This window comes from Gracilinanus agilis, chromosome 2 (genome assembly GCF_016433145.1).
Source record: "Gracilinanus agilis isolate LMUSP501 chromosome 2, AgileGrace, whole genome shotgun sequence".
Taxonomy (NCBI): Eukaryota; Metazoa; Chordata; class Mammalia; order Didelphimorphia; family Didelphidae; genus Gracilinanus; species Gracilinanus agilis.
In genome coordinates this window covers 347,245,155-347,272,173 of record NC_058131.1, presented here as the reverse complement: position 1 = coordinate 347,272,173, position 27,019 = coordinate 347,245,155, and the positions used below count along the sequence as shown (strand labels likewise).

Genomic DNA, 27,019 nt, shown 5'->3' with positions numbered 1-27,019 from the left:
GAGGCAACCCAACTTGTCAGAGATGCAAGCTGGTCCCCTGCCCTGTACACTGGCTCCTCCAGGGCCATCCGGAGCCCCCACTACACAGCCCTGAACTTACGTGTCGTAGTGGGAAGCTAGCCCACAATGAGCTCGGTGGTGGCTATAAAAGCGATTTTCCAGGTCAATCCGGGTCTCTCCAATGAGGTCATCAGAGCCCACCAGGTCATGGTCAAATACAGCCACCAGGAGCTCGGTCTCAGCAGGAAGGGAGACATTTAGCTCCAGGACCCTGAGGAAGTGGGGAGGAGATGGGCTGAGACGGACTGTGTATCCCGACTGAGCTCTGGCTCCTTTCCCTGTTCAGATGTTCCCTCCTCAGTGTGGCTGCATGTATTGTGTTCCCAAGGGGCCCAGTCCTATCAGGCCCTTGGCAGTCCGCTTCTTCACTCACTCTCCAAAGATGGGGTTCAGCTGCTTGGGGATATAGCGCTCCTTGGTGTCTTTGCGATCTCGGCCTACGCTCACCACCACGTACGGGTCTGCTTTGCCATTGGGGTCTGCAGGGGCAAGACTGGTGGCCTAGAGAGTTGGAGGACAGGACAGGGAACCAGGGACAAGTTCTGATCAAATCAGAGGATTAAAACCAGATACACAGGTTGGGGGTCATGGGTTTATGGTGGAGAGGTGAGGAAACAGAAGGGACGACTATAGAAAGATCACCTTTACAACATACACACGAACAAGCAGCTTTATAGGACGATTCTGGGGTAACCCAAGTGAAATTCGGGGCTCAGAGAGTGACTTCGACTCTGGATAAATGAGGAAGGAACCCTAAGTAGAATAAAGAACCTTATCACTAACCCTTGGACAAACTGATCCCTCTTTCCCTTTCCCTTCCTCTTCCCCTATCTGCCCTTCCCACTCCCCACACACAGTCTGGCACCTTGAACTTGCCCATGGGATATCCAGGCCTGTCCTCATCTCCATCCCCATCACGACCCCCACGACCTCGATACAGGGGGAACACATGCAGCCAGTCTTCAAATTGGCCAAATTCATCCTCCAGTGGTGAGCTGTAAATCTGTGGGATTCCGATCTTAGCCCAGAGAATACATGACTAAGCCCAGTACCTTGCCCAGTGCAGCCTAGATGCCCTAACCCTGCCCCACACCCAGGCCCGGCACAGCCCCCAGCACCTTCAGAGTAGCAATGGGTTTTCTCTGGGATACTGGGCCCTCAGCTTTAACCTTGACCCCATCTTGAATCTCCATGTCCCCAGGAAAGGGATTCAGCATATCTGAGCAAGATAGAAAAAGTCCAGTCAGAGATGTCAAGGTTAAGAGGCAATTAATGAGAAATGTATTAGGGTTCCTCACCTGAAAACTCAGCATCTTCATTGTCATCCTCATCCATGGTCATCTGGAATCATTGGAGAAGATGAGAGACCCCTCTTCCCTCTTCCATAACCTGGTTACCCCATGGCCCCCATCTCCCCTTTTCCCATCACAGGTCCCTCCCCAAATTCATCCATGTCCCACCTGGTCCCCAAGCTCCTGCAGGGAGGCATAGTACTTAGACCACCAATCCAGCTCATCAAGCTCAGGTACATCTTCTTGAAACTGATGCCCTTTCTCCAAGAGGCTGCTTCGAGGCAACTTCTTAAGGGGCCTCTAGGGGCGAAAGGGGAATGAGTTCCTTCTCCCTTTGGGACCAATCCTTTTCTCTCCACTACCTCCACCCCCAGGTCCCTTCTTACAGTCAGCAGCTCTTGGGAAGTCCCAGCTTCAGGGGGCTGCCGTACCAAAGAGGAATCTGGGGATTTCCATCCTGGGGGGAGAGGGATGGAAAAAAGGAAGATAACTAGGTCTTTGGTCAAGTTTCCATGAGAAGGTAGTTTTCTCAGAGGTGAGGTGACTCATGTTTCCTAATTAAAAGAACAGTGTCGGTGGGCACTATAGTCTTACATGAGCTGGCTCCAGATGGAGGCCGGATCAGAAGTTAGCCAACAGAGATGGGTTAATGCTATGCTGACTCTCAGTCTCAGCGCTAAAGGAGACCTAGGTTTGAATCCTAGTTCAGAACAATACCACTACTTAGGGCTATACCCTAAGGAGATCAGAGAAAGAGGAGAAGACCCACAAAAGACTGAATAATTTACAGTATATGAATGTGATAGAATATGATGGTGCTGTAAGAAATGAAGTGGGTTGTTTGAGGAAAAACCTGGGAATTCTATTAACTATTGCAGACTGAAGCAGACAGAATCGAGATCAATCTACACAGTAAAAATGTAAGGAAGTACCAGATATTAAACTATACTATAAAGCAGCGGCCATCAAAATGGTATGGTACTGGCTAAGAGACAGAAGGGAGGATCAGTGGAATAGACTTGGGGTAAGTGACATCAGCAAGACAGTGTATGATAAACCCAAAGAGCCCAACTTTTGTTTGACACTGTTTGACAAAAACTGCTAGGAAAATTGGAAAACAATATGGGAGAGATTAGGTTTAGATCAACATCTCACACCCTACACCAAGATAAATTCAGAATGGGTAAATATAAATAGGGAAACTGTAAGTAAATTAAGCAAACACAGAATAGTATACCTGTCAGATCTCTGGGAAAGGAAATATTTTAAAACCAAGCAAGAGTTAGAGAAAATTACAAAATGTAAAATAAATTATTTTGATTATACCAAACTAAAAAGCTTTTATACAAACAAAAACAATACAGCCAAAATCAGAAGGGAAACAACAAATTGGGAAAAAAATCTTTATAACAAAAAACTCTGACAAGGGTCTAATTACTCAAATATACAAGTAGTTAAATCAATTGTATAAAAAATCAAGCCATTCCCCAATTGATAAATGGACAAGGGACATGAATAGGCAATTTTCAGATAAAGAAATCAAATGTATCAATAAGCACATGAGAATAATAATAATAATTAGAGAAATGCAAATCAAAACAACTCTGAGGTATCACCTCACACCTAGCAGATTGGCTAAAATGATAGAAGGGGAGAGTAATGAATGTTGGAGGGGATGTGGCAAAATTGGGACATTAATGCATTGCTGGTGGAGTTGTGAACTGATCCAACCATTCTGGAAGACAATTTGGAACTATGCTCAAAGGGCTATAAAAGACTGCCTGCCCTTTGATCCAGCCATACCATTGTTGGGTTTGTACCCCAAAGAGATCATAGATAAACAGACTTGTACAAAAATATTTATAGCCACGCTTTTTGTGGTGGCAAAAAACTAGGAAATGAGGGTATGCCCTTCAATTGAGGAATGGCTGAACAAATTGTGGTATATGCTGGTGATGGAATACTATTGTGCTCAAAGGAATAATAAACTGGAGGAATTCCATGTGAACTGGAAAGAGCTCCAGGAACTGATGCAGAGCGAAAGGAGCAGAGCCAGAAGAACATGGTACACAGAGACCAATACACTGTGGTAAAATGGAATGTAATGGACTAGCAGCAATGCAATGACCCAGGACAATTCTGAGGGATTTATGGAAAAGACGCTACCCAGATTCAGAGGAAGGACTGCAGGAGTGGAAACACAGAAGAAAAGCAACTGCTTGAACACATGGGTTGAGGCGGACATGATTGGGGATGTAGACTCGAAACTACCACACTATCAATAATATGGAAATAGGTCTTGATCAATGACACATGTTAAAACCAATGGAAATGTGCATCAGCTATGGGGGAAGGGGGAGGTCGGGTGTGGGGTGAAGGAGAAGGTGGGAGCATAAATCATGTAACCATGTTAACTTTTCTAAAAAATAAATGTTATTAAATGTTAAAAAATTAAAAAGTGTAAGGATAATCAACTTGAAAAGACTTAATAACTCTAAATAAGATAACGACTAACAACAATTCCAGAGGACTCAATGGAAAATGCCTTCTGCCAAAGGATCTAAGTGTACAAAAATATTTATAGCTGCCCTTTTTTGTGATGGCAAAGAATTGAAAATTAAAGGGATGTCCATCAGTTGGGGAATGTCTAAACAAGTTGTGGTATATGATAGTGATGGAATACTATTGTGTTGTAAGAAATGAACAGGATGATTTCAGAAAGAGCTGGAAAGACCTTCATGGACTGATGCAGAGTGAAATAAGCAGAACCAGGAGAACATTGCAAACAATAACTGCGATATTGTGGGATCAAATGTGATAGACTGAGCTGCTCTCAGCAATACAGTGTTACAGGACAATTCTGAGGGACTTATGACAAAGGATGCTCTCCATCTCCAGAGAAAGAACTGCTGGAGTTGGAATGTAGATCAAAGCATATGATTTTTTACTTTAGTGTTTTGGGGTTTTTATTTTGAAGTCTTGGTTTTAGATGAGTATTCTCTTACAACAATGAACAATCTGAAATTAAAAAAAAATGCTTTCCAAGAACATGAATCATGTAACCATGAAAAATTTTTCTTAATTAATTAAATAAAAGTTAAAAAAAAATACTTTCTACTTCCAGAGAGAGGGCTGATGGACTCAGAGTAAAAACTGACTTTTTTCCTCTTTCTTTATTTTTCTTGCTTTCTTTTCCCCACAACATAATGTAGAAATATATTCTGTATGACTTTCTATGTATAACAAGTATATTTCTTGCCTTCTCAATAGGTGCAGGAGAGAATAGAAGGAAGGAGAGAATTTGGAAATTAAAATTAAAAATTAAATTAAAAAGGCTTGGTAACTGTGATCAAGATAATGACTTACCACAGTTCCGAAGGACTCATGATAAAACCTGATATCCTTTTCCAGCTATTTGGAGTACAAATTGAAGCATTTTTTCCTTTCTTTTTTTGGGGGGTGGTGGTGGTAGTGGTAATAGCTAATGTAGAAATCTGTTTTGTATGAATGTACAAAATGTAATTGCTTTGGTTTTCTTGCCTTCTCAGGGGAAGGGAAGGGTTAGAATTTAGAACTGGGGAAAAAAACACCCCCCCAAAAAATAACTTTAAAAGTCTCTGTGCTTAAAAGATATGAACTAAAATGTGGTTTGTTTAAAATTTTAAAAAAGCCCAGTTAAGCCACTTTATACCTATGTGAACACCAGCAAGTGACTTCCTTTTTAGGGCTCAATTTTCCCATTTCGTTGAGGGAGTGGGTTTGATGTTTTTTCCAGCAATGACATTCTATAACTTTGAGTAGGGACCTCTGGGAATCTCAGTGAAATTTTAAATAAAGAGTGCAGGTGCTATGGTCAGATCTGAAGTATTATCAATGGATAAAAGAGACAAGGAGTCAAAAGAGGCACAACATGGCTGGTAATTGGATCTCTGTATAAGACCCTCTTGCTGAAGACAGCACTTTGTGTTAGGATTTGATAAGTATCTTCTATTTGTCAAAAGCATCTGAGCAAGCTAGCATCAGGTGGTGAGAAAGGTATAATGCCACTCGGTCATCCACAATGATTGAGAGGACCCAGTGCAGCAGATAAGAATAGTAAACAGCTAGAGTTTAATAAGAGAGCTTGCCACAAAAGCCAACAGCAGTAATAGAGGACTTAAGGATTTTGTTTCTAGAACAAATAGATGACATCTTAAAGATGGCATAAAGGCATTGAGCCTGGGTGATTGGGAAAATGGTGTTGTCTTTAATAGTAATAGGAGAGTTGAGAAGAGAGAAAAATTAGTTCTGTTTTGAATACGCAGAGTCAAGATACCTATGGGATATCCTGGTTGGTACAGTGGATACAGTGTTGGGCCTTCAGTCAGGAAGATCCCCTGAGTTTAAATCTGACCTCAGCTACTTACTAGCTATGTCATCCTAGGCAAGCCACTTAACCCTGTTTTCCTTAGTTTCCTCATCTGTAAAATAAGCTGAAGAAGGAAATGGCAAACCATTCCAGGATTTTTGCCAAGAAAACCCCAAATAGGGTCATGAAGATTCAGACATGAATGAACAACAACATCCAGTTGGCCCCATAGGCAGAACTAGAAGCCCCTATTGCCTTCGCCCCCTAGAAGACCCAGTGGTCTCTTCTTAGAACTAGAACTAGAAGGTAGAAGTTGCAGAGAAGTAGACTTCAGCTTATAGTAAGGAAAAATTATTTGAGCTTTCCAAAAACAGTAGGCTGCCTTCAGAGGTAATGAATTTTCTGTCAGGTACAGAGGAAAGATAGGACCCACAAGTTATTTTCCATCACCTTGAGGGACTCTGTGGAAATCCCCAACCACCTGGTGGCCTAATATTAGAAAGTTTCCAACCCTTATGCAAGGACACAACTAAAACAGATGGCCTTAACCACTATTGTAACAAACATTTGCTGTCCTTGGATAACAGACTCTGTGGTTTCATCTAAAATGACAGCTTTCATGATTGTAAAAATATTTACTCCCTTTGTCTTGTCTCCTGCCCTTGAAAAGGGAACTATTCTTACTCCGATAATAAATCTTGCCAGTTGCATTCCAAATACTTGCCTTTTCTCCCTTGACTGATCCTCCTCTCTCCCCCTCCCTCTCCTGCTTTATTCTTCTTGCTAAATTGCTATAGAATGCTTCTGATTGACAATGTGTTCTATTATTTTTTAAAAATCTGTATTCCAGGAACAGGAATCTACTAACAGTTAAAACAGATTTGATAGCATGTTGATAAATCCTTTACTTTTAGTTTGGTCTCTTATCTTTGATCCACAGTCTTTGTACCACAGCCACTCCCTCACCATCCACATCAGGACTCCTCTCCCAAAAGGGGGAGAGAATTCCCCAACACTTGGGAGGTCTTTAAGTAGAAGTTAAGAAGGAAGGAAGGAAGGAAGGAAGGAAGGAAGGAAGGAAGGAAGGAAGGAAGGAAGGAAGGAAGGAAGGAAGGAAGGAANGAGAATAGTTACAGTGGAGTGCCATCAAGCTAGATAAGAAAAGCATGACCTTTGGGGAGACAAAATTTACATCACAATTTTATCTAATGTTAGCCTCAAACATAAGTATTCCCTGACCACATTAGCCAAAAGTTCTTTGGTTTCATAGGAAACACTGGCTTCTATAGAGATTGTTTGTTGTTTCCTGGAGCAAGTGAGAACCAACATGGTTGCCTAGAAAGCCCATGGATTCCCCAAGTTTCTGAAGGGCAAAGCAGTACTATTTCCAGTAATTTTGTTTGTTTTATCACTTTCAAAGAAGCACTGACTGGAGAAGGAAGGAAGGATAGAAGGAAGGAAAGAAGGAAGGAAAAAAGGAAGGAAGGAAAGAAAAAGGAAGGGAGGAAGGGAGGAAGGAAGGAAGGGAGGGAGGGAAGGAAGGAAAAAGAAGGAAGGAAAGAAGTAGAAAGGAAGGAAGGTAGGAAGGAAAGAAAGAAGGAAGAAGGAAGGGAAGAAGGAAGGAGGAAGGAAGGAAAGAAGAAAGGAAGGAAGAAAGGAAGGGAGGTAAGGTGAGGTGAAGTGAAGTAAGGTGAGGTGAGGGAGGGAGGAAGGAAGGAGGGAGAGAGGGAGGAAAGCCCACTCTGAACCCTAATGGTGGTTAGGTTGAAGAAAAAAGGAAGCTGATCCTGAGAGGACACTGGGGAAAAGTTCTTGAAGGAGCTGAGCACCCCCAGGTTCTGTATAGTTTAGAAGGAGGAACAATAGGATGAGTGAAGCAAAGACAGCAGCACTAGCCTTCCAAAATAGTGTTAGAACCGGCTCCCACCTGGCTGCCAAACCTGGCCTGGCCAGCTTTGTCATGGGCTCTGTGAGAATAAAGATCACTCACCTTGGGGTCCCCTATCCCTCTCCTCCTCAGAGAGTTCTGTGGGCTCCTGGAGGGCAAACTGAAGGACGTGAGGGACAATGTGGGAGCCCACAAGAACTGTGCGGCCGAAAGCTCGGCGCTCAATCACAAGGATACTGAGTGGGGGCTGCAGATATGGTTGCTCAGGGAGATCCTGGATGGAGTAAAAAAGGGCACAGAGAATCACAAGGAGTGGGAGGGTCTTGGGGATTCAGGTAATCCCTTCACTCTGGCCAGAATGTGTTGGTGTAGTGAGGGTGGAGGTTGAGAAGGAATGAAAGAAGGTAGTTCCTGTAACTTCACAAGAACAGTCCTGGATCCTTAGGGGTAGATTATGGATTTAGAGGTCCTGAGGGAGCTTAAGTCTAGAAGAGGAATGGATTGATGGACCAATTTTAAGTAGGTTCCCAACGGATTCTGAAGATTTATGAGTTGGTGCTCCAAGACAGCCCACAGAGTAAGAACCCAACCAGACTTCCCATAGCTGTAGGGGGTTTCTAGGAGTGTTGGGGGGTGGAAATTCCAAGATCCCTGGAGGAAGGATGCTCTCATTCTTCCCATGGCCTCTCACCACAGTCAGATGCTTGACCAGTTCTGTGAAGTTGGGATTCTCTCGGTAACTACTCAGAATCTCAGACTCTACCCGCTGGCCCCCAATCTCCAGGACGACTTGTGGCTGCTCCACCACAAACAGGTGTACCCGGCCCAAGCCCCGAAGACCCCAGAACAGCACCTGTGTGTGAGGGAAAGGGTGGGGGAGAGAGAGAGAAGGTAGGAAAGAGAGAAGATACAGTACCACGAAGAGGGAGAGAGGGCATAATTATAAGAGAGCCATGGAAGGGGAAAACTGGGAATAAGGAGTCAGCGAATGGAGTTTGACTATATATGGAGAAAATCTTAGGAAGAGGGGCCCAGGGGCAGAAGGGAGGTAGATTTGGGGCCACAGGGTCCCAGATACCTCAATTCGGAACTCCTTGAGCAGGGGTCGAACCCCCGGGGGTAGGGAGAGGCGTCCAGAGGTGGAGTCACGCAGAAATTCCAGGTCCTGGGGCTCTACATCTTGTGGCACTGAGGGCTGAGAAAGGGGCAGAAGGTCAGTGATATATGGTAAGGATCAAGCAGGGAATGAATTACTTGGGAGTTACATCCAGGGGGACATAGTCAAAGCATGTGAGCTCTGGGAGTAGGATAGGGGTGTGTGTGTGTGTGTGTGTGTGTGTGTGTGTGTGTGTGTGTGTGTGTGTCCAGAGCCATGTTTTTGGCACATAAATTCTGTCTTGGATTTCCTATTTCCCTGCTCCTCTTTCATCTTTTTTTTTTTTTTTTTTTTTTTTTTTTTTTTTTTTTAAATCCTCATCTTCCGTCTTAGACTCAGTCCTGTGTATTGGTTCCAAGGCAGAAGAGTAGTAAGGACTAGGCAATGGGGGTTAAGTGACTTGCCCAGGGTCACATGGCTGGGAAGTGTCTGAGATCAAATTTGAACCCAGAACCTCTCATCTCTAGGCCTGGCTCTCCATCCACTGAGCTACCCAGCTGCCCCCTCCTCTTTCATCTTCTTAAGTAATACTCCATATCAAAGTTACCTGGGCTGGTGTCTCATACCCCTGATAAACTCCATGAGGACAAGGATTCTCTTTTATCAACTTTTTCTCCATCTTTGTGAAGTATAGAGCATGGGATACAATATGGGATAAAAACCCTAAGTTTTTCTTATTTTGTTGTGCTTCTAGAGAGCTTATAATTACTGCAAAGGTCTTGCTAACACAAAGAAACTCCAGGAAAATGTTCCCTCTAGAAAAGAACGCTATCTTTGGGCAAGACAATGGAGAGCGCCTACTTTCCTAGGAGTGTTTGCTCCCAGATAGCCCAGGCACGTCCCCGGAACTACAGCTTTATCTATCTTCTAAGTCTGTATCTCCCTCTCCCTGCTTGGTATTCCCCTCTTCACCCCGTCTTTCAGTTCTGTGCCACCCCGATGTATCCTTTGTCTTTTCCACTCAGTTGTAAGGCTCTGCCTTAGCCTGTGCTCTTCCACCCGGTTAGAGACCTGCTCGGCTGCCCAGGCTGCTCTTATGTACACAGCTAATAAGTATATCTTGGCTCGGCCAGGAACATGCAGAATACTGAATTCATTCTTCGACCATCGGAACTTAAACAATGTTTTTAAATTGCATCAGGCAAGTCCTATTGGGAAGAATGGGAAGGAGGGAGGAGGACCAGCCTGCGGCTGAGGATTCCACTCTTACCTCAAGCCTGCTGCTGTAATCCAGCTCAATGAGCTCAAAGGTGGCAATGAGCTCCCCGGCAACCTGGGGACCCTTGGTCAGGGGGAAGAACTGCAGCTCGGGGCCACGGTAGGATTCTTCGATCAGCTTGACCTGAGGAGCTGCCAGCGCCCGGCCTAGGAATACAGGGGGACCCTACAGGGAGAACAACGGGGAAGAAGGTCCCCGCCTTGGAGGAGGCGGTGGGAGGCTGGGGAGCAGGACCCAGAGCTAGGGGGAATGGAGAAGAACAGGAGATGGAAGGAGGCAGAGACCCAGCAAGGCAGAAGGAACACTAGCAGCTTAGCCAGCCACAGGGACCACATTTATAGGCGCCCCCATACACTCACAAACTTGTTGTAGTCAAAGACATTGATGGTGATCAGGGGCGGCTCGGCAGGAAGCTGCTCCCTCCTTCCATCTATAATCAGCTGCTCAAACACTAGGAGCTCATCCCACAGGGGGCTCAGGGTCTGCTCCAGGACCTGGCAGAGACACCCAAAGGGTACGCTGAGGAGGGAGGGAGGCCCGAAGATAGGCTGGAGGACCAGGCGGCTACCGGAGAGGGCAGAAACAGCCATCGGAACCTCCCCTGGAGCATCTGTTTAGAAACTTAGAGGGTTTGAGTGAGCGACTTGCCCCGGGTCACCCAGCTAGGGAGTATCTGAGGGTGGATTTGTACTCAGGTCCTCCCTTGACTCCAGGTCTGATGCTCTATCTACTAAGCCATCGAGCCAGCCCTAATGTCAGACTTTTTTGATGTGTGGGTTAGTTTTGCTGAACTACTTTGCCCTCCTACATGCACACACATACTCGAACTTACTTTTTAGTCTTCATTCTATCTTCTATTTCTTCTGGATTTATTTTATAGATGCAGATCTATATTTGTTAGAATTAGACTGTAAGCTCTTTGAGGGCAGGGACTGTTTTTTATTATCCCCAGAACTTAGCTGAACTACTTTAATAAGTGTTTGCTAGTTGGTTGACAGATAAGAGTTGACTATGGGATGGAAAGCCTGAAGGAATACGTGGAAATGTGAGTGATGTAAAAAACTAAAATTTTTTAAAAATCTCTTTAAAATCATTATTGGGGGGTGGGGGGGAAGATGGGTAGCTCAGTGGATTGAGAGCCAGGCCTAGAGACAGGAGGTCCTGGGTTCAAATCCGACCTCAGACACTTCCCTGCTGTGTGACCCTGGGCAAGTCACTTGACCCCCATTGCCCACCCTTACCACTCTTCCACCAAGGAGCCAATACACAGAAGTTAAGGGTTAAAAAAAACCAAAACATTATGGGGGGGGGCAGCTGGGTGGAAGCTGGGTGGCTCAGCCCTGGAGATAGAAAGTCCTGGATTCAAATCTAACATCTGACATTTCCTAGCTGTGTGGCCCCGGGAAAGCCACTTCACCCTCCCCATTGCCTAGCCCTTACTGCTGTGCTGCCTCAGAACCAATACATAGCGTCAATTCTAAGACGTAAAGTAAGAGTTAAAAAGAAACGAAAGCATTATGAGGAAGGAAAAGTCCTTTAAGAAAGAAATTGTAAATAAATCATTTAAATTAAAAATTAAGAAATAATTCTAATTCCAAGTTTCTCAGGAACCTACAGAGCATAAGGAATGATCAGAATTCTTGTCTCTAATGCCTTAATATGGACAGTGATATATTTATGGCAACCCTGTTGTGATAATGCAAGTATTAGTTCTCCTATTTTCTAGTTAAGGAAACTCAGGCTTGGAGAAAGGCCTATAGTTATTCAACTAAGAGTCAAAGCCCATGTATAAACCTTTTTTTCTGACTTCAAAGCTATTATTTTTCTGACTCTCTTGCTATTATGATCATAGAATCATAGATGTAGGGTCAGAAGGGATCCCAGAGGCCCCCTCATTTTACAGATGAGCAAGCTGAGACCCAAAGGGGTTGAGAGTATTGCCCTAGGTCACATGGATGACCATCTAAGGTTAAACTAACGTTTAATTCAAGGCAGTGGAAAGAACTCCCAAATAAATGGAGATTGAGCTTTTTGGAGAGCGAGCTAACTTCTCTCCTGGATCCATTTCTGACTCCCCAGATTTTTTCACTTCCTCATCATCAGCCTTTTCACCCTGGAGAAGCCTCCATCCTGTGGCCTTCTCCTCTGGTTGCTGAGTCCCAAGCTCAGAGCCCCAACCTTTCAGGAGGATCCCAAACCACTCAAGTTCACTTCACTCCTGGCCCTGCTCCTGACTTCACACTTTTCCTCCTTTCTCTAGTCCTCTTTCTGGACCCCTTTTTATGCATTATCTTCCTACATTAGAACACAAACTCCTTGAAGATAGGAACTATATATTTAGCTCACTTATATCCTCAGCACTTAGAATAGTGTCTGCCAATGATAAGTGCTTCATAAATACTCTATTGAGCTAAACATCCACCTATCCATCCATCCATCCATCCATCCATCCATCCATCCATCAATCCATCTATCCATTCATCTATCTGCCTATTGATTCATCCATCTATCTATCTATATAGCCATCCATATATCCAACCTTCTATCCATCCATCCATTTATCTATCTATACATCTACCTACCTACTTAACTATCCATCTCTTTCTCATTTTTTCTGTTTCTTTGCCTCCATCTCTCTCTCTCCTCTTTCTTCTATTTTTATTCTCTCCTCTTTCTCCCTCTCTCTCCTTCCCTGTCTCCTCTCTCAGTCTCCTCTCTCTCTCCTTCTCTCTCTTTTCTTTCTCTTTGTTTCTCTCCTCTTTATGTCTGTCTTCTGTCTCTGTTTAATCTCTCTATTGTTAGTAAAGAGTTAACATTTATACCTAGTTTAAGGAGTTTTTATAGGAAGGATTTATAGACATCACAGATAATGAATAGATATACGATATACAACCTGTTTTGCTCAGCTTCTCTGTTTGCTCCTCAAAGACAGAGACTATTTTATCTTTTGGCTTTGTAGAGCCTGGCACAGTGCCTAGCACATAGTAGTTGCTTAATAAATGCTTATTGATTGACTGAGGATGAGGATGAAGTGAGATACATTGGCCCTGCTCCTATACCTCCAGTCTGATCCCAGCCCATTCACCTCAGGATTTAGGAAAGCCCAAGGGCCCAAGTTTTCCCATCTCTCCTCTCCTATATCCAAAAACAGACCTAGTACTGATCCCTGAAGATCCCCTCTAGGCCAACCCATTAGTCTCAACCCCATCTACCAGTATATTCAGCTTCTTTCTTTCTTTTTTTTTTTTTAACTCTTCCATCTTAGAATCAATACTATGTGTTTGTTCTAAGACAGAAGAGTGGTAAAGGCTAGGCAGTGGGAATTAAGTGACTTGCCCAGGATCACAGAGCTGGGAAGTGTCCGAGGTTAGATTTTAACCCAAGACCACCTGTCTCCAGCCTGGCTCACTATCCATTGAGCTACCTAGCTGCCCCCCAAGATACTCAATTTCACTTTCCTATCTCAACTATTTAGGATCTGGGGGAGGGGGCAGTGTTGCCCTTACCCGTGTGGACTGGCACTGGGTAGAGATAAGAACATGGGCAAAGGGATCAGAGAGGCCACTGTCATCGGCAGCCAGGACCCCCCTTGCTTGGTAGAGGTGAGCTCGGAGCTGGAAGTAGCTGAAGTCTAGGATGGGAATGGGAAGGAAGCCATGTTTATCAGAGAATCTGGGTCTTTCATCTCCACCTCCCATCTCCAAAATCCTGAGTTACCATCTCTGTGTAAGGTGTGAGGCAGCCCTCCCAAGGGTTGGGGGAGCAACTCCGGGGGGAGCTCCTGGGTACAGGCCTTGGCATGTCTCCCATGCCCCAGCCATAGAAGCAGCTCCAACTTGGCACAGACCTCACCAGGAGGAGCTCCAGGTACCTGGAAGAAGAGGAATTTTTTGCTCATTCAAAAAATCTACTGCCCTCCTAATTGGTCCTATGATCCACCTCAGTCTACCCACCCACTCCTTCCCCTGCCCCCAGGCCTAGCCCTGTACCCAGTCCCCTCACAGTGAGCAGCAGACTCTGGATCCTTCCACAGTCCCTTCCACGTTCTTCTTCCACCACAGAAAATAACACATCTTGGGCTGGGATCCGAGCAAGGGCCACACGCCGCTGCCCACTGAACATCCAGACCAACACATCTGGAAGAGGTGGCTGGGGCTAAAAAGAGTTAGGAGATTATAAAATAGTAAAAGCAGTCCTCGACGGACCACAGATGGAGAGGGATGATGCCTCAAATAAGTGGAGTAGCAGAAGGCGCCCTAAAAGCAATTTGGAACTCTGTTCAAAAAGTCCCTAAATTGGTGGAATCTAGGTGGCTCAGTGGATAGATCATCAGGCCTGGAGTCAGGGGGTCCTGGTTCAAATGTGACCTTAGGCACTTTTTTTTTAAACCCTTAACTTCGGTGTATTGTCTCATAGGTGGAAGAGTGGTAAGGGTGGGCAATGGGGGTCAAGTGACTTGCCCAGGGTCACACAGCTGGGAAGTGGCTGAGGCCAGGTTTGAACCTAGGACCTCCTGTCTCTAGGCCTGACTCTCACTCCACTGTGCTACCCAGCTGCCCCTACCTTAGGCACTTTTTAGCTGTGTGACCCTAGGCAAGTGACTTAACCTCAGTTGCCTATCCCTTACCTCTCTTCTGCCTAGGAACCAATACTTAGTATCAATTCTAAGACAGAAAAAGACAGGGACTCTGATCCATGTGATAAACAATCATGATTATGGAGTGCCAGTGCTAAAGCATGCTACTCACTTCCTGACAGGGAAGTGATGAACTCAAAATACAAAATGATACATATGTTTTTTAATGTAGCCAATGTGGGAATTTACTTTGGTTGGTTATACATATTTGTTCTAAACGTTTTCTTTTTCTTCTCCACCCACCCAATTTCAGAGGATGAGGGGAAAGTGGGAGAGAAAAAAAGTTTGTTAATTGAAAAAAGAAAGAAAATTCAATAAACATTTATAAGGAGAAAGAAAGATAAAAAAAGAGGAGAAAAGAGGGGAGGAAGGGAGAAAGGAAAGAAGGAAGAGTGGGAGGAAGGAAGAGAGGAAGGAAAGAAGGAAGGAAGGAAAAAAGGGAGAAGGAAGGAAGGAAGGAAGGGAGAAAGGGAGGGAGGGAGGAAGGAAGGGAAAAGGGAAGGAGGAAGAAAGTTTGGATCTTGGGAGAGAGTTGAGAAACCTGGGTTCAAGCATCAGGCCTCTCTCTGTCACTCACTAGTGTTTTAAAACTAAGTTACTTCCCCTTTCTAAGACTTGGTTTCCTCATCTGAAAAAAAATGGATTAAATAACATCTGTATGACCTCCTTCAAAAGTTTTTTTTGAGCACTCTATAAACAAATATAATGCAATAGGAAAAAGAGCCATTGTTATTACTATTATTGTGTTGGTCATAATGATTAGCAAAAGATTATTATTTCCACTCTTACCCTCCAGGGTAGATTCTCATACCTCCTGAAAAAGGAAATAAAGCTTGGTCAGGATCCTCTTGGCCTCCATCACCTTCTGGTCCACATTGCTGGGCCTCAAACCCCCAAGGAGGCGCAGGCCCTGCCGGGAAGCTATAGCCTAAGTAAGAGAAGGACAGGAATGGGGAGAGGCTGGGGTGGAGGAAGATGCTATGGGCTGAGGTGAGGGTCAGCTGAGTGGCAGAGCACTTGATGGAGGTCATCCTCCACATACCATTGCCTTCCCTTGCCCTCCTGTCCCTACCTACCATGCTATGAGTCAGCATCTTCCTGCGGCTCCGATCCAGAGCATTGGGCCGGGTCATCGTTCTTCTCTCCACATCCCGACAGTACTGCCTGGGGATGGAGAGCATGGGGTGAAGTCACTGAGGTCACAGGATTTATAAGGAGAGGAAATCACAGAGGTTCGTAGGGAGAGGTCAATGTGGCCAAAAGAAGAGGTGAAGATGGTCATGAGAATCATAAGGAGGGATCAGAGACATTATGGGAGGTTATAAGGAAAGGCCTGGAGGTTGCAGATATTATAAGGAAAGGGGCATAGGGGTAAGAGGTAAGGGAGGTAGGTAACAGGAATCTTGGGAAGGGGTTGTCATGTCAGTAAAACAAAATAAATTTAAGTTCTATAAGCCTTTAAGTCCTGTAATTTTAAAATGTCTCTTTCTGTTAATTCCATTTTGGAAAAAGTCCAGATGATCCCTGAAGCGGGTAAAAAAAAAGGAAGAGTTCAACTATAACATTATTGTTTAGTGTTTAGGCTTTACAGTCATGTCTGACTCTTCAGGATCCCATTTGGGGTTTTCTTGGTGCACATACTGGAGTGATTTGCCATTTCCTTCTCCAGCTCATTTGACAGATGAGGAATTGAGGCAAACAGGGTTTAGTGACTTCCCCGTGGTCACACAGCTTGTAAGTGTCTGAATCCAGATTTGAACTCAGTCTTTCTGACTCCAGTTCCAAATGCTATTCACTGCGCCACCTAGATGTCCCAAAGCCAACACAGCTGATAACAAATAATGATTATCAGGGAGGAAGAAGGTGAGAGAAATGCCCTAAGATGTCCCACCTGCTCTGCCACAGACTAACTGTATGATCTTGGGACAGTCCTTTGCCCAGTTTGGCCCACAGAGCCCTGGAACACTCTCACCTGCTCCCAGCCACCAGTTCTTCTAGGGCTTGCCTTAGCCTCGCCCATGCACCGGGTCCTGGTCTCCTCAGCAGCCTCTCTGTTTCCTGTAGTCCCTGATCCTGTGAAACATAGTAAAAAAGGGAGATCTGGTACTGAGTCCCTTGTCCAAGGCTAGCTCTCCCTGTGACCCCATTCCTTTGTGGTTCCCTTCTATGGGGCCTCATCTCCAACATGGTACCACCCCACTGTGGCTCTGGCCCTCCATGGTTCTGCCCTTACCAGCCTCTCAGCTACTTTCTTGATACAATTGCTGTTTTGAAAGCGCCAGGTATGGTCTTCCCAGCGACTCCAAACATGAACACATGGTTTTTCATATCGTAGAGGCAGGCAAAGATAGGGCCTAAAGAAATTCAAAGATGAGTGACTTCTGTTGTATTACTGTAGCTTTCCCTTTTCCTCTCTTCCACCCCCAGCAGAGTCATCTGTGGATCTCACTTGCCTTGTCAGAACCCAATGACCCCTGTACCAGTCCAGTAGCCCTACCCATCGCCTTCCATGGGCTCTGGTTGCTGCCCTGGTATTCCCATTGGCTCCCCAGGTTCTCTAAGCCCATCAAGCCCTGCTCTGGTCTCAGGTTCTGGGTCAAGTTCTAGAAGAGGTTGGGTCTCCTTGGTTTGAGCGTCCATTCTGGCTCCAGCTTCAACTTCTCTGTCCTGTGATCTGTGGCTCAGCGATTCCTCCCGATGGCCAGCACTTCCTGCTCCAGAGTGACCACAATCCAGAAGCCCCAGTGGTTGTGACTCAGTCTCAGAGTGATCACACCCGTACCCCCCCCCAGTGAACCCTTGCTCTGATTCCATAGTGACCACAGCTCTGACCCCCTCCAGTGACCATCAGTGAACTCCATAATGTACGTGGCTCCAATCCCACAGGGTCTCTGATTCACACCCTCCAGTGACTTAGAGGAGTTGGCATGGGGCAGCACATGCTGACAAATACTGTACCAATGGAGATCTCAAAGCTGATGGGTTGGGAGCCCACAGAAGGGTCAATCATTGTGGCCTCAAAGAGGACAGCAAAGAGCAGGAAATCCTCACAGGCAGCCAGAGCTTGCTAGGAAATGGGGACAAGGCAAGATACTGGAAGTGGAACCAGCCCAGTCCCTGCTCCCTTCATCCCCAGCCATGGGATGTCAAATGGGCAGAGCTGGCCTTCAGCTCCTTCCACCTCCTGCTTCCTGCCAAACACCCAGGCCTATGGTCAGGCTGTCTCTTCCTTGCAGTGCTCCATTCACTAATGGTACCTTCGCTTGCCCTCCCTCACCCTTACAAGCCCTGCTCCCTCAGGCTCAGGGTCCCTTAGACGGAGGCTACTGAAAAGCAGCAAGATGTGGTGATGAGATGGCTAGTTTTAGAATCAGAGGATCTAGCTTTCAATCCCATTTCTCTGCCACTTAAAAACTACATGGCCTTGGGTAAGTCACTTAACCTCTGGCCTCAGTTTCCTCATTTGTAAATAACCTCAGAAAACCCTTCCAGCACCATCTAGCTGCCTAATGAATTAGTTTCCCTACAGTGGCAATGGCTTTCAGTGTTGTCTTCTCTTAGTCCAATTTGCATTTTAAAATACTATTTCTCAAAGAGACAGCTAGATGGTACAGTGGATAGAACATTAGACACGAGTTCAAATCCAGCCTCAGACATTTAACTAGCTGTGTGACCCTGGACATTTACTAGCTCTCACTTATCCTCTCTCTGCCTCAGTTTCCTCACTTCTAAAAAATAGTAATAACAGTTATATATTATATAATATGTTATATAATAATAATGTTATTATAATAACAGAGTAATAACAGAAATAGTGCCTATTTCCTGAGGTGGTTGTGAGAAAAAAAACAAGCTAGTAGTTTTAAAGGCAAACTTTAAAACAGGACAGCTAGGTGGCACAGTGATCCGGAGTCAGTAAGATCTGAGTTCAAATCCAGCCTCAGACACTTACCAGCTGCATGACCATGGGCAAGTCATTTAACCTTGTTTACCTCAGTTCCCTTACATGTAAAATGAACTGGAGAAGGAAATGGCAAACTCTCCTAGTATCTTTTCAAAGAAAATCTCAAATAGGGTTGCAAAGAATCTGACATGAATGAAGAATAACAACAAATCTTAAAACACTTGGTAGATAGAGAGCTGGACCTGGAGATGGGAGGTCTCTGGGCTCATATCTGACCTTAGACACTTCCTAAGTGTGTGACCCTGAGCAAATCACTTAACTCTCATTGAGTAGTCCTTGCCACACTTCTGTCTTAGAATCGATACTGAAACAGAAGGTAATGATTACATTTTTCTAATTGTGAAATTTCCAGGGGCAGGCAGGAAAGGAAGACCCCATTCTTAACCCCTAGCCCAAGAGACCACTGTTTTGGGCCCCTACCTCAGGAAGTGGATACAGTTCTTCCACCTCTACTCCCACGGAGCTGGGCAGCTCTGGCCCATCTTGGGTTACATTTGGCTGTTCAGGTTCCTTGGCTGGGCCCTGAGTTTTCTGGCCCTTCTTTTTCTTCTTGGCCATCTGGGTTAATCTGGAGCCTTTTGGAACCTGATGGGGCTCAGGACGGGCCCCACCCCCAAACATCTCCAGTGCCACAGCTAGCAGCAGACGTCCCCGGAACCAGACACCACGGCCTTGGCCACTGTTGAGGCCATGAAGACTATCTCGAAGGCCCCCAGTGGGGGGAGAACCATAGAGAGGAACCCAGGTGGGACCAAAGGTAGGCTTAAACCCCACTATGGAGAGAGAGGGCATCAATCAGTGTAGATGGAAGAGCTGCATTCCCAGGGAAGTTGAGGGGCACACTTGGAAAATAGGTGCTAGGATAAGTCTGGAATGTGTTTTCAGGGCTATGAAGGGTGGAAGGAGAACCAGGCTTGAATCTAAAACTTTCCAATGGCCTGAGGTAGAAGGTTTGGAATCTGATATGGTCTAGTGCAGTGATGGTGAACCTATGGCACAGGCACCAAAGATGGCAAGCAGAGCACTTTCTGTGGGCACAAGTGCTGCCCTCCCTTCAAACCCCCAAACTTCATTACTAGAAAGCCAGAGGGACTCAGGGCAGAACTGTTCTCCTCCCCCTCTCCATGGGCCTGAGGACATTCCTCACTTTGCCCATCCCTCTGCCCAGCAGTCCAATGGGAGTGCTTCCTCCCTACCCTGTGTGGGGTAGTTGGTGGGGATGGGGGGTTGAGGTAGGTGGAGTAGACTCCCCACTTGGTCTGGGGGGATGGGTTGGGGCCGGGCCTGGCACTCCACTTCTAAAAAGGTTCACCATCACTGGTCTAGTGTATTGGATGGGATAGAGGACCTGGAACCTGGAAGACCTGTGTTCAAACCCACCTCAATGTAATCATGGACAAGTCACTTAATTGTCATTTCCTCATATGTTACATGAAAGGGCTAGACTTGCTGGCTTCCAAGATCTCTTCCAGTTCTAAAGCCTATGAATGTTTCTAGAGCCTCAGAGCCTTTTGTGGGACAAGGAGAAGAGCTGGGAGAAGGGGGCTCACCTGCACGGCCTGGGTGGGAGATCTGCCTCAGGTCCAGGACATGGGTGGCAATGGGCACATCACCCATTTGAGCATCATCCATCAGCTGCAGACGGATCCGGGAGGTGAGAGGTGGAAACAGCTCCATAAAATTCAGCTGCTCATTCCACTCAGGATCTGTGGTCTCACTCTGCACCGAAGTCTCCCCCTGCAATTTTAAGGACTGGCATCAGGCTTGTGGGCAATACAGAGTGAAGGCTGAAGGCAGAGCAATGGTTGGACACAGGAAGAGGGCACCAAGGGCTGCAGGTGGATGGCCCAGGAGTCTCTAACTCACAATAGGGAGAAGGAAGGTGGGAGCTGGAGTGGAAATGGGCTCACCTGTTGCCCCAAGAAGGACACTCTAATGTAAGGATCCACTAAGACTCGCTGGTCCCGCACAACTCGGACCAGACCACCCAGGAATCCAGGGCTGAAAGCAGGGAGACCCTTGGCCCGGTAGAGGCGGACGCTGAGACGTGCCCACTGCCGATCAGCAGGAAATCCTCTGGGAAGTAGTAGGTTCCTAGGTGGGAGGCAAAGGAAAGGCATTGAAGGAGGAAACCGGGTAAGCTGCAGCAAGATAAGACCCCGAGTCTCAGAATCTAATCCTCCTTCAGCCCCAGACACTCTCGGAGCGCCTCCTGCAGCCCCCCATACCCCAGGTCTTGCCCTCACTTCTCAATATCTGGACTGTGGCCCGGCGGAGATGGAGGCAGAGGCCGGGTCAGCTCTCCCCGAGCCGTCACGGTGAGGGTCACTTTGACAAAGCCTTTGGCCCCAGCGTGGGTGTCCTGGGGGTCGTGGAGCACGGCCCATTTCTGAGAGAAGCGGCTGTCTGTGAGGAAACGGGGTGTCGTCTCGAGAGAGCGCTCGTGATTTGTCCCAGCCCCGTTCAGGGTCTTTGGCGGGGACGCTGCTGGGTAACCCGAGAGCTCGCTGCCCCTGGGATCCGTGGGGAGGTCCACCGAACCGCAGACAGTCCAGAACTGGGGGTTAATGACCCGGGTCTGTGGTGCCAAGGGAGGGGTCCCCTACCCGGCTGGTCGCAGACGATGCCCAGGTCCATTCTGAAGGTGCCGATCCGAGTGGCCAGAAAGGGGAGCGTCTGGGAATGGAACACCTGGGGATGTGGGGGAAAGCGTGGGAGGCGGGTGAGTTCCGGGAGAAGGTGACCGACCCCCTCGGGCTGCCCATCCCCTTGCCCCAGCCTTGCCCTCGTCACCGTGATTTCAAGCAGCAATTCGTGCAGACGTTCCCTGGTTTCGTGAAATTCGAACAAGAAATGCTGAGGAGAAGGGAAAGAGGAAAACGTGAGGGCCGGGGCGCTACGGAGAGTCCCCTCCTCGGAGTGTAGAACTGCCCGAGAGCCGAAGAAGCGGAAGCGGGAGAAACCTGTGCAACAGCCACAGCAAAAATGGACGGTGATTATCGGTGAAAACTTGGCCACCCTCGGCAATGCCTGAAGGCCTTAGGACGGGAAGGCTCTCCACCGCCCGAGAAAGAACTGTAGGGGTCAGATGGATGTGGCTCAAGGCAAGCTATCTTTCGCCTCGGTGCATTTCGGGTTTTATTGGGGGTTTGGCTTTTATATAAGAGTTTTCTCTTGTAAGGATGACCAATATGGAAGTAGGTTTTACATGGCAAAAAAAAAAAAAAAAGGATCAAATTGTTTATTGTCTCTGAGTGGGGGGGAGGAAAAGGAGGGAGATCGGGAGGAGAAAGGCTTGGAAAATGAAATATAAAAAGAAAAAAGAAAAGAAAGAACTGCCCAGCCCCTCCTCTTCCACAGCTTGGTCCAGCTCCTTTGAGCCCTCCCCCACTGAAGTCCCCAAGTCTCCCATCATCACTCTGGGCACCTCATTGAAGAAAGGGCAGTTGGTCCCCCGCTGCTTGGCAGTCTCCCGGCGCTGCTCCCCTACCCTCACGACCACATATGGGTTAATGTTGACTCCCACCAGCTTCTGGGCCTCTAGAACTGTGACACTGACCTGAAGGGGGAGCCCAGAGAGGGACAGCCTGAGTTTTGTCCCTGCCCCCTTAGGGACCTTCAGGGTCTGAGGGGAGATCTAAGGCTGTCTCTAAGAGGGAGCAGGCTTCCACATTCTCCTTTCCCCCTTTCCCCACCGTCCTACCACCCTCCCAGTACCTGGAAAGCCTGGGCTTTGGGCACCTGGTGGGGATCTCTTCTAGAGATGTCCCTGGCTCGGCTGCAGAAAATAGGGTATCACCATACCAGCTTATCAGGGCTGAGATCCCACCCACTCCACACATAGTGTCTTCTCCCTCCCCACCAAGGCTTCTAAGAAACTCCTTTTGAGTCCCAGCTCAAACTTCCTCTCCGTCAGTCCAAATCCTTTCCATCCTTCAAGAATCAACTCGAGTCTGAAAGTCTGCCCAGATTCGTGTCCTCCTCATTTGGTACTGTAAGCATGGCTTGTCTCCTTTGCTCAGTCTCCTTTTGGTGTGAGTCCCCTCTGCCAGGGGGGCCTGGAGGCCTCCTCAGGCTGGGCACCACCTCTATGCCTAGCTCAATACCACCCCTGCCCAAGAGTCACCTTTTGATGGGGCTGAACACAACCCCTGAGATTTCATCCTCTGGCTCTTCCTCCAGGTCCCACTCATCATCCTCCTCTTCCTGGGGTGGGCCCAGGCCTCGAGCCAACCTCTGGCCCAAGGCAACAGCTCTACGATCCAGTGCACTTGACTCTTGGGGCCTGGAATCACATATTCTGGTCATTGCTCAGCACACATGACCCACAGCCTGAGGGGCTGAGGAAATGGAGGGAATTCAGGGGATTGAGAAGGGACTAAAGGACACCAACAAAGGCAGCCCAACATGTTGGCTGTACCAGCTCTCCCACCCCAGCTTTGGGCCTCCCCCATTCCTCTCCACTCACTCCAGCTCCTGGAAGCCCACATTCCGGATGGTCAGTTCTGAGCTATGGAGAGGAGAGATACAGAGAAAACTGAAAACAGTATTCATATCCACCCAGCCAATGAGAACCTGGGAGAGTCAAGAGCCGAGCCACTGGAAGTGGAGTCCAGAATTCATAGTCTCACCCACCCTTCCTGCCAGTGTTTCTGGGAAATCTAAGGGGTTTCGGATCCAGGGAAAGAAGTGTTGGCAAGGAGGAATGGGGAGACGGAGCAGTACCTGTTTCTGATGTGAGATACAAAGTCCTCCTCAGTCCAAGCTCCAGCAGCACCATCTGGGGGCTGGTATTTGAGATCTAACTCTACCTGGATCTGGAGAAGGGAAGGGGAAAGGAGAGGCATTTATTAATTAGGGAAGGGTATTAATTAATTAATTAAGGGAGGGGTATTTATTAGGTGCTTACTATGTGTCAGATGAAATGCTAAGTACTTTACAAATATCTGATTTGATCACCCTGGGAAGTGGGTGCTATTATTATCCTCATTTTACAATTGAATAAACTAAGGCATAGAGGTTAAGTGACTTAGGCTGGATTTGAATTCAGATCTTCCTTACTCCAGGCCTGCTTCTCTATACTCTGTGCCTCCTAGGGTTTATTGTGACATCTGAGGGCCCCCAATCCTTGCTGCCCTGAGTAATTATGGGGAAAGGGAGGACTCTCTCTATGAGAGACAGGATAGATTTTTCTCTCTTCCACTTCCTAGCCTCAGAACCAAAGCCCTAGTCAAAATGAGGAAACCCCAATCTCAGCCCAGGAGCACAGGGCACTTACCTGGGACAAGCACTGGTTCCTGTCTACCAGAGCCTCTTTCAAAACTAGATGCCCAACACTCTGTAAGTGCTGTAGGGAGATCACGAGCGTTCCCAGGATCCTGTCAAAGCCCCAAGTGAGCCATGCCTGACTTTGGTCTCCTTCAGGCCCCTCAGTCCTCTGGGTTCCCCCATCCCCCTCAGTCCCTCAGTCCTCTGGGTCACCCCAGGCCCCTCAGCCCCTCAGTCCTTTGAATACCCCCATCCCCCTCAGCCCCTCAGTCCTCTGGGTGCCCCCAACCCCTTAGTCCTCTGGGTGCCCCCATCCCCCTCAGCCCCTCAGTCCTCTAGGTGCCCTCAGCCCCTAGTCTTCTGGGTGCCTTCAGCCTCTCAGTCTTCTGGGTGCCCTCAGCCCCTCAGTCCTCTGGGTGCCCCCATCCCCCTCAGCCCCTCAGTCCTCTGAGTCCCCCCATCCCCCTTAGCCCCTCAGTCCTCTGGGTGCCCTCAGCCCCTCAGTCCTCTGGGTGCCCCCATCTCCCTCAGCCGCACAGTCTTCTTTTCCCTTAAGCTGCTCAGTTCCCTCAGTTCCTGAAACCCTCAGTCTCTAATCCTCTCATTCCCCTCCACATCACGGCCTTCTCTCTGGCCAGCAACTTACCTAGGGCTGAATAGCCGGCTGCAGTTAACCACCTGGACTGATAGGAACTCCTGAGCCAGCAGGGCCCCGTAATGGGGCCACCGGAAAAACTGAATCAGGGACAGCACAGTAAGAGGCCTGACTCTCTCCCCCAGGGCTACCAGGGACTGAATGAGCCCTCATCCCTGGATCAACCTCCTGCGGTAGAAATGACCCCCCCCCAATATCCCGCCAAGCCCTTCCAGAGCTGAACCCTCTCCCCAGCATCCCTTTACTGACCTCGCCAATATCAGCTTCATGGCCACAATGAATTCTCCTTGTTTTCTGGGTAAAGCCTGGATTATGACTCAAATTAGTTACTTCCTGGACCTTCCCTCGTCGGTCCCCATGTTTTCCTCTCCTGCCAGACCCCCACTACTTAAGAAACAGGCTCTCCTCACCCCTATTCCGGGGGACCCTGGGAGTGGGGGATCTAGGGACAAGGCCAGAAGGATGCTCAAAGGTCAGAAGCACTGGGAAGAGGCAGGGACCGAAGGGATTGGGCTGGGTGGAGGAGAGCCCTGTAGGCCACCCAGCCATCTCCATTAGCCCATGCTTAGACTTCCCAATCCCTCTGCCCTCCACTCACCTCGGAAGCTAAGCTGCACCTGTCTTTCTCGGGTTCCAGGAAGCCCTGTCACCCTGTGCACCTTCACTTCCAGGGCCATGATGGGAGATCTCTGCTTCTCCTCAGGCCAAGGCCTCCTTTTCCCCTTTGGCCCCCTCCTCCTTCCTTTCCTGGCCCCTCAGGTTCTGAGTCATTCAGACTCGCCCTGCAGGTTCAACCGTCCCTACCCTTAAAACAAACAAAGTCAACCCCAGAACTGGTGGTCAACAGGCCATGGGTGCTGGAGGAGAGTGGGCCAAGACCCAGTGACCACTGAGGCAGAGGAATCTCCAAGGACACAGCAGCAGGTGTAGATAAAGAATATCCTTATTAACAACAACGTACCTTTAAGGTCCAGAGCTTTATTACATTTCTGGCTTTTTTCATTCCCCCTATCTCATTTGATCTCAACTACACTCCTGGGTAGCAGCCAAGGCAGACAGAATTCTCCCCATTTGACCTGAAGAAACAGAGGTCTGGAAAAGGACAGTGACTTGCCCAGGACCACTTACTGAGTGAATCACAGAGCGTAAGCCTCAGATCTCCTAACTCCCAGCCTGAGCTATTTTCATAAAATGCTGTGCTATAGAGCGGTTGTTGAGTCATTTCAGTTGTGTCTAACTCTTTGTGACCTCCATGTCGGGTTTTCTTGGCAAAAATACAGGAGTGGTTTGCCATGTCCTTCTCTAACCTTTTTTACAGAGGAGGAAACTGAGGCAAAGAGGGTTAAGTGACTTACCCAGGGTCACGAAGCTAATAAATGTTTGAGGTTGGATTTGAACTCAGGTCTTCCTGATTTTAGGCCTGGCTCTCTGTCAATTGCATCTTCTCGTTGCCCTAGCTTTTGAACTAGAGTGCAGGAGGTCCAATAATTTACCTAAGGACTCACAGATTATAAATAGCAGAACTAGGATTCTGGTCTTAGAGGCAGCTAGCTGGCTTAGGGAATAGACAACTGGTCCTGGAGCTAGGAAGAACCAAGTTCAAATCCAGCCTCAGCTACTTCCTACCTGTGTAATCCTGGGCAAGTCACTGAACCCCTTCTCAGCCTGTTTCCTCATCTATAAAACTGGGATAATATTAGCACCAACTCCTCTGAATTATAAGGATCAAATGTACAGTGCTTTGCAAACCTCAAAGTGCTATTAAGTGCTGGTTAACCCCTGTACCATGCTTCTATTCCAATAAACATCCATTAAATCCCTAACATGTGTAGAGGCATGTCATCTTTCATGCATTCCTTTTTCAATTATTTGTACGTGTGTCATGTGTCCTCTATGCTTCCCCATCTCACCCACAATGCCCCCAACCACACTAGATGTAGCCTAGTACAATGATGGTAAACCTTTCAGAAATGGAATGCCAGGCCCCACCTCCAGCCCACCCACCCCAGAGTCAGTGTTATGCCCCTCCCACACACATGCTGGGCGTGCTTCCCCCTTATTCCACATAGGGGAGGGAGGAAGAATTCCCATTGGGCTGCAAGTGTAGAGAGGGGGAGAGGAGTGGTGTGAGTGCTCTGCTCCCCTCCAGCTCTGCTGCCTATGAGCCACCTACCTTACCACCCCGCCCCCCCCCCCCACACACACCACCACCCCCGTGTGCTCTCATTGGCTTCTGGGCAGAGGGGCGGGGATGTGAAAAAAAATGTCTTCAGGGTATGGAGAGGGGGGGAGGGGGTGGCCAAGTGCCCACAGAGAGCAATTTTCATACTATCGTTGGCATCCATGCTGTGGGTTCACCATCGCTGTCCTAGTACATGGACACACTAGGTCCCTGATGGCACAGACTGACTTTTGCATCTGCTCCTATAGATGCAATCAAAGGAGATCATATTTATAAATCACATAGCACAGGGTCTGCCATAAAGCAGGTATTGAATGCTCATTCTCTTCCCTCTTTTATTAAAAAAAAAAT

General features: G+C 47.5%; 1 protein-coding gene across 1 annotated transcript in view; it reads right to left on the bottom strand.

The window, feature by feature from the left end:
- LOC123235456 (fer-1-like protein 4) overlaps nucleotides 1-25,163 on the bottom strand; it is a 29,420-nt gene extending 4,257 nt beyond the window's left edge. Inside the window, exons 1-37 of the mRNA XM_044661583.1 lie at nucleotides 25,085-25,163; nucleotides 24,736-24,791; nucleotides 24,478-24,566; nucleotides 23,842-23,941; nucleotides 23,289-23,380; nucleotides 23,032-23,073; nucleotides 22,690-22,848; nucleotides 22,281-22,341; nucleotides 21,991-22,122; nucleotides 21,357-21,419; nucleotides 21,170-21,254; nucleotides 20,810-20,969; nucleotides 20,474-20,657; nucleotides 20,114-20,300; nucleotides 18,984-19,336; nucleotides 17,558-17,666; nucleotides 17,097-17,310; nucleotides 16,833-16,953; nucleotides 16,572-16,672; nucleotides 15,676-15,763; nucleotides 15,411-15,527; nucleotides 13,966-14,118; nucleotides 13,681-13,834; nucleotides 13,470-13,594; nucleotides 10,323-10,457; nucleotides 9,955-10,128; nucleotides 8,667-8,783; nucleotides 8,280-8,441; nucleotides 7,691-7,862; nucleotides 1,739-1,809; nucleotides 1,521-1,652; nucleotides 1,359-1,401; nucleotides 1,179-1,279; nucleotides 926-1,063; nucleotides 703-813; nucleotides 434-561; nucleotides 101-271 (exon numbers count right to left, since the gene is read on the bottom strand). Coding sequence (XP_044517518.1) covers nucleotides 101-271; nucleotides 434-561; nucleotides 703-813; nucleotides 926-1,063; nucleotides 1,179-1,279; nucleotides 1,359-1,401; nucleotides 1,521-1,652; nucleotides 1,739-1,809; nucleotides 7,691-7,862; nucleotides 8,280-8,441; nucleotides 8,667-8,783; nucleotides 9,955-10,128; nucleotides 10,323-10,457; nucleotides 13,470-13,594; nucleotides 13,681-13,834; nucleotides 13,966-14,118; nucleotides 15,411-15,527; nucleotides 15,676-15,763; nucleotides 16,572-16,672; nucleotides 16,833-16,953; nucleotides 17,097-17,310; nucleotides 17,558-17,666; nucleotides 18,984-19,336; nucleotides 20,114-20,300; nucleotides 20,474-20,657; nucleotides 20,810-20,969; nucleotides 21,170-21,254; nucleotides 21,357-21,419; nucleotides 21,991-22,122; nucleotides 22,281-22,341; nucleotides 22,690-22,848; nucleotides 23,032-23,073; nucleotides 23,289-23,380; nucleotides 23,842-23,941; nucleotides 24,478-24,566; nucleotides 24,736-24,791; nucleotides 25,085-25,163 — 4,679 coding nt within the window. The remainder of the gene's footprint in view (nucleotides 1-100; nucleotides 272-433; nucleotides 562-702; nucleotides 814-925; nucleotides 1,064-1,178; nucleotides 1,280-1,358; nucleotides 1,402-1,520; nucleotides 1,653-1,738; nucleotides 1,810-7,690; nucleotides 7,863-8,279; nucleotides 8,442-8,666; nucleotides 8,784-9,954; nucleotides 10,129-10,322; nucleotides 10,458-13,469; nucleotides 13,595-13,680; nucleotides 13,835-13,965; nucleotides 14,119-15,410; nucleotides 15,528-15,675; nucleotides 15,764-16,571; nucleotides 16,673-16,832; nucleotides 16,954-17,096; nucleotides 17,311-17,557; nucleotides 17,667-18,983; nucleotides 19,337-20,113; nucleotides 20,301-20,473; nucleotides 20,658-20,809; nucleotides 20,970-21,169; nucleotides 21,255-21,356; nucleotides 21,420-21,990; nucleotides 22,123-22,280; nucleotides 22,342-22,689; nucleotides 22,849-23,031; nucleotides 23,074-23,288; nucleotides 23,381-23,841; nucleotides 23,942-24,477; nucleotides 24,567-24,735; nucleotides 24,792-25,084) is intronic.
- Nucleotides 25,164-27,019: the final 1,856 nt, after the last annotated feature.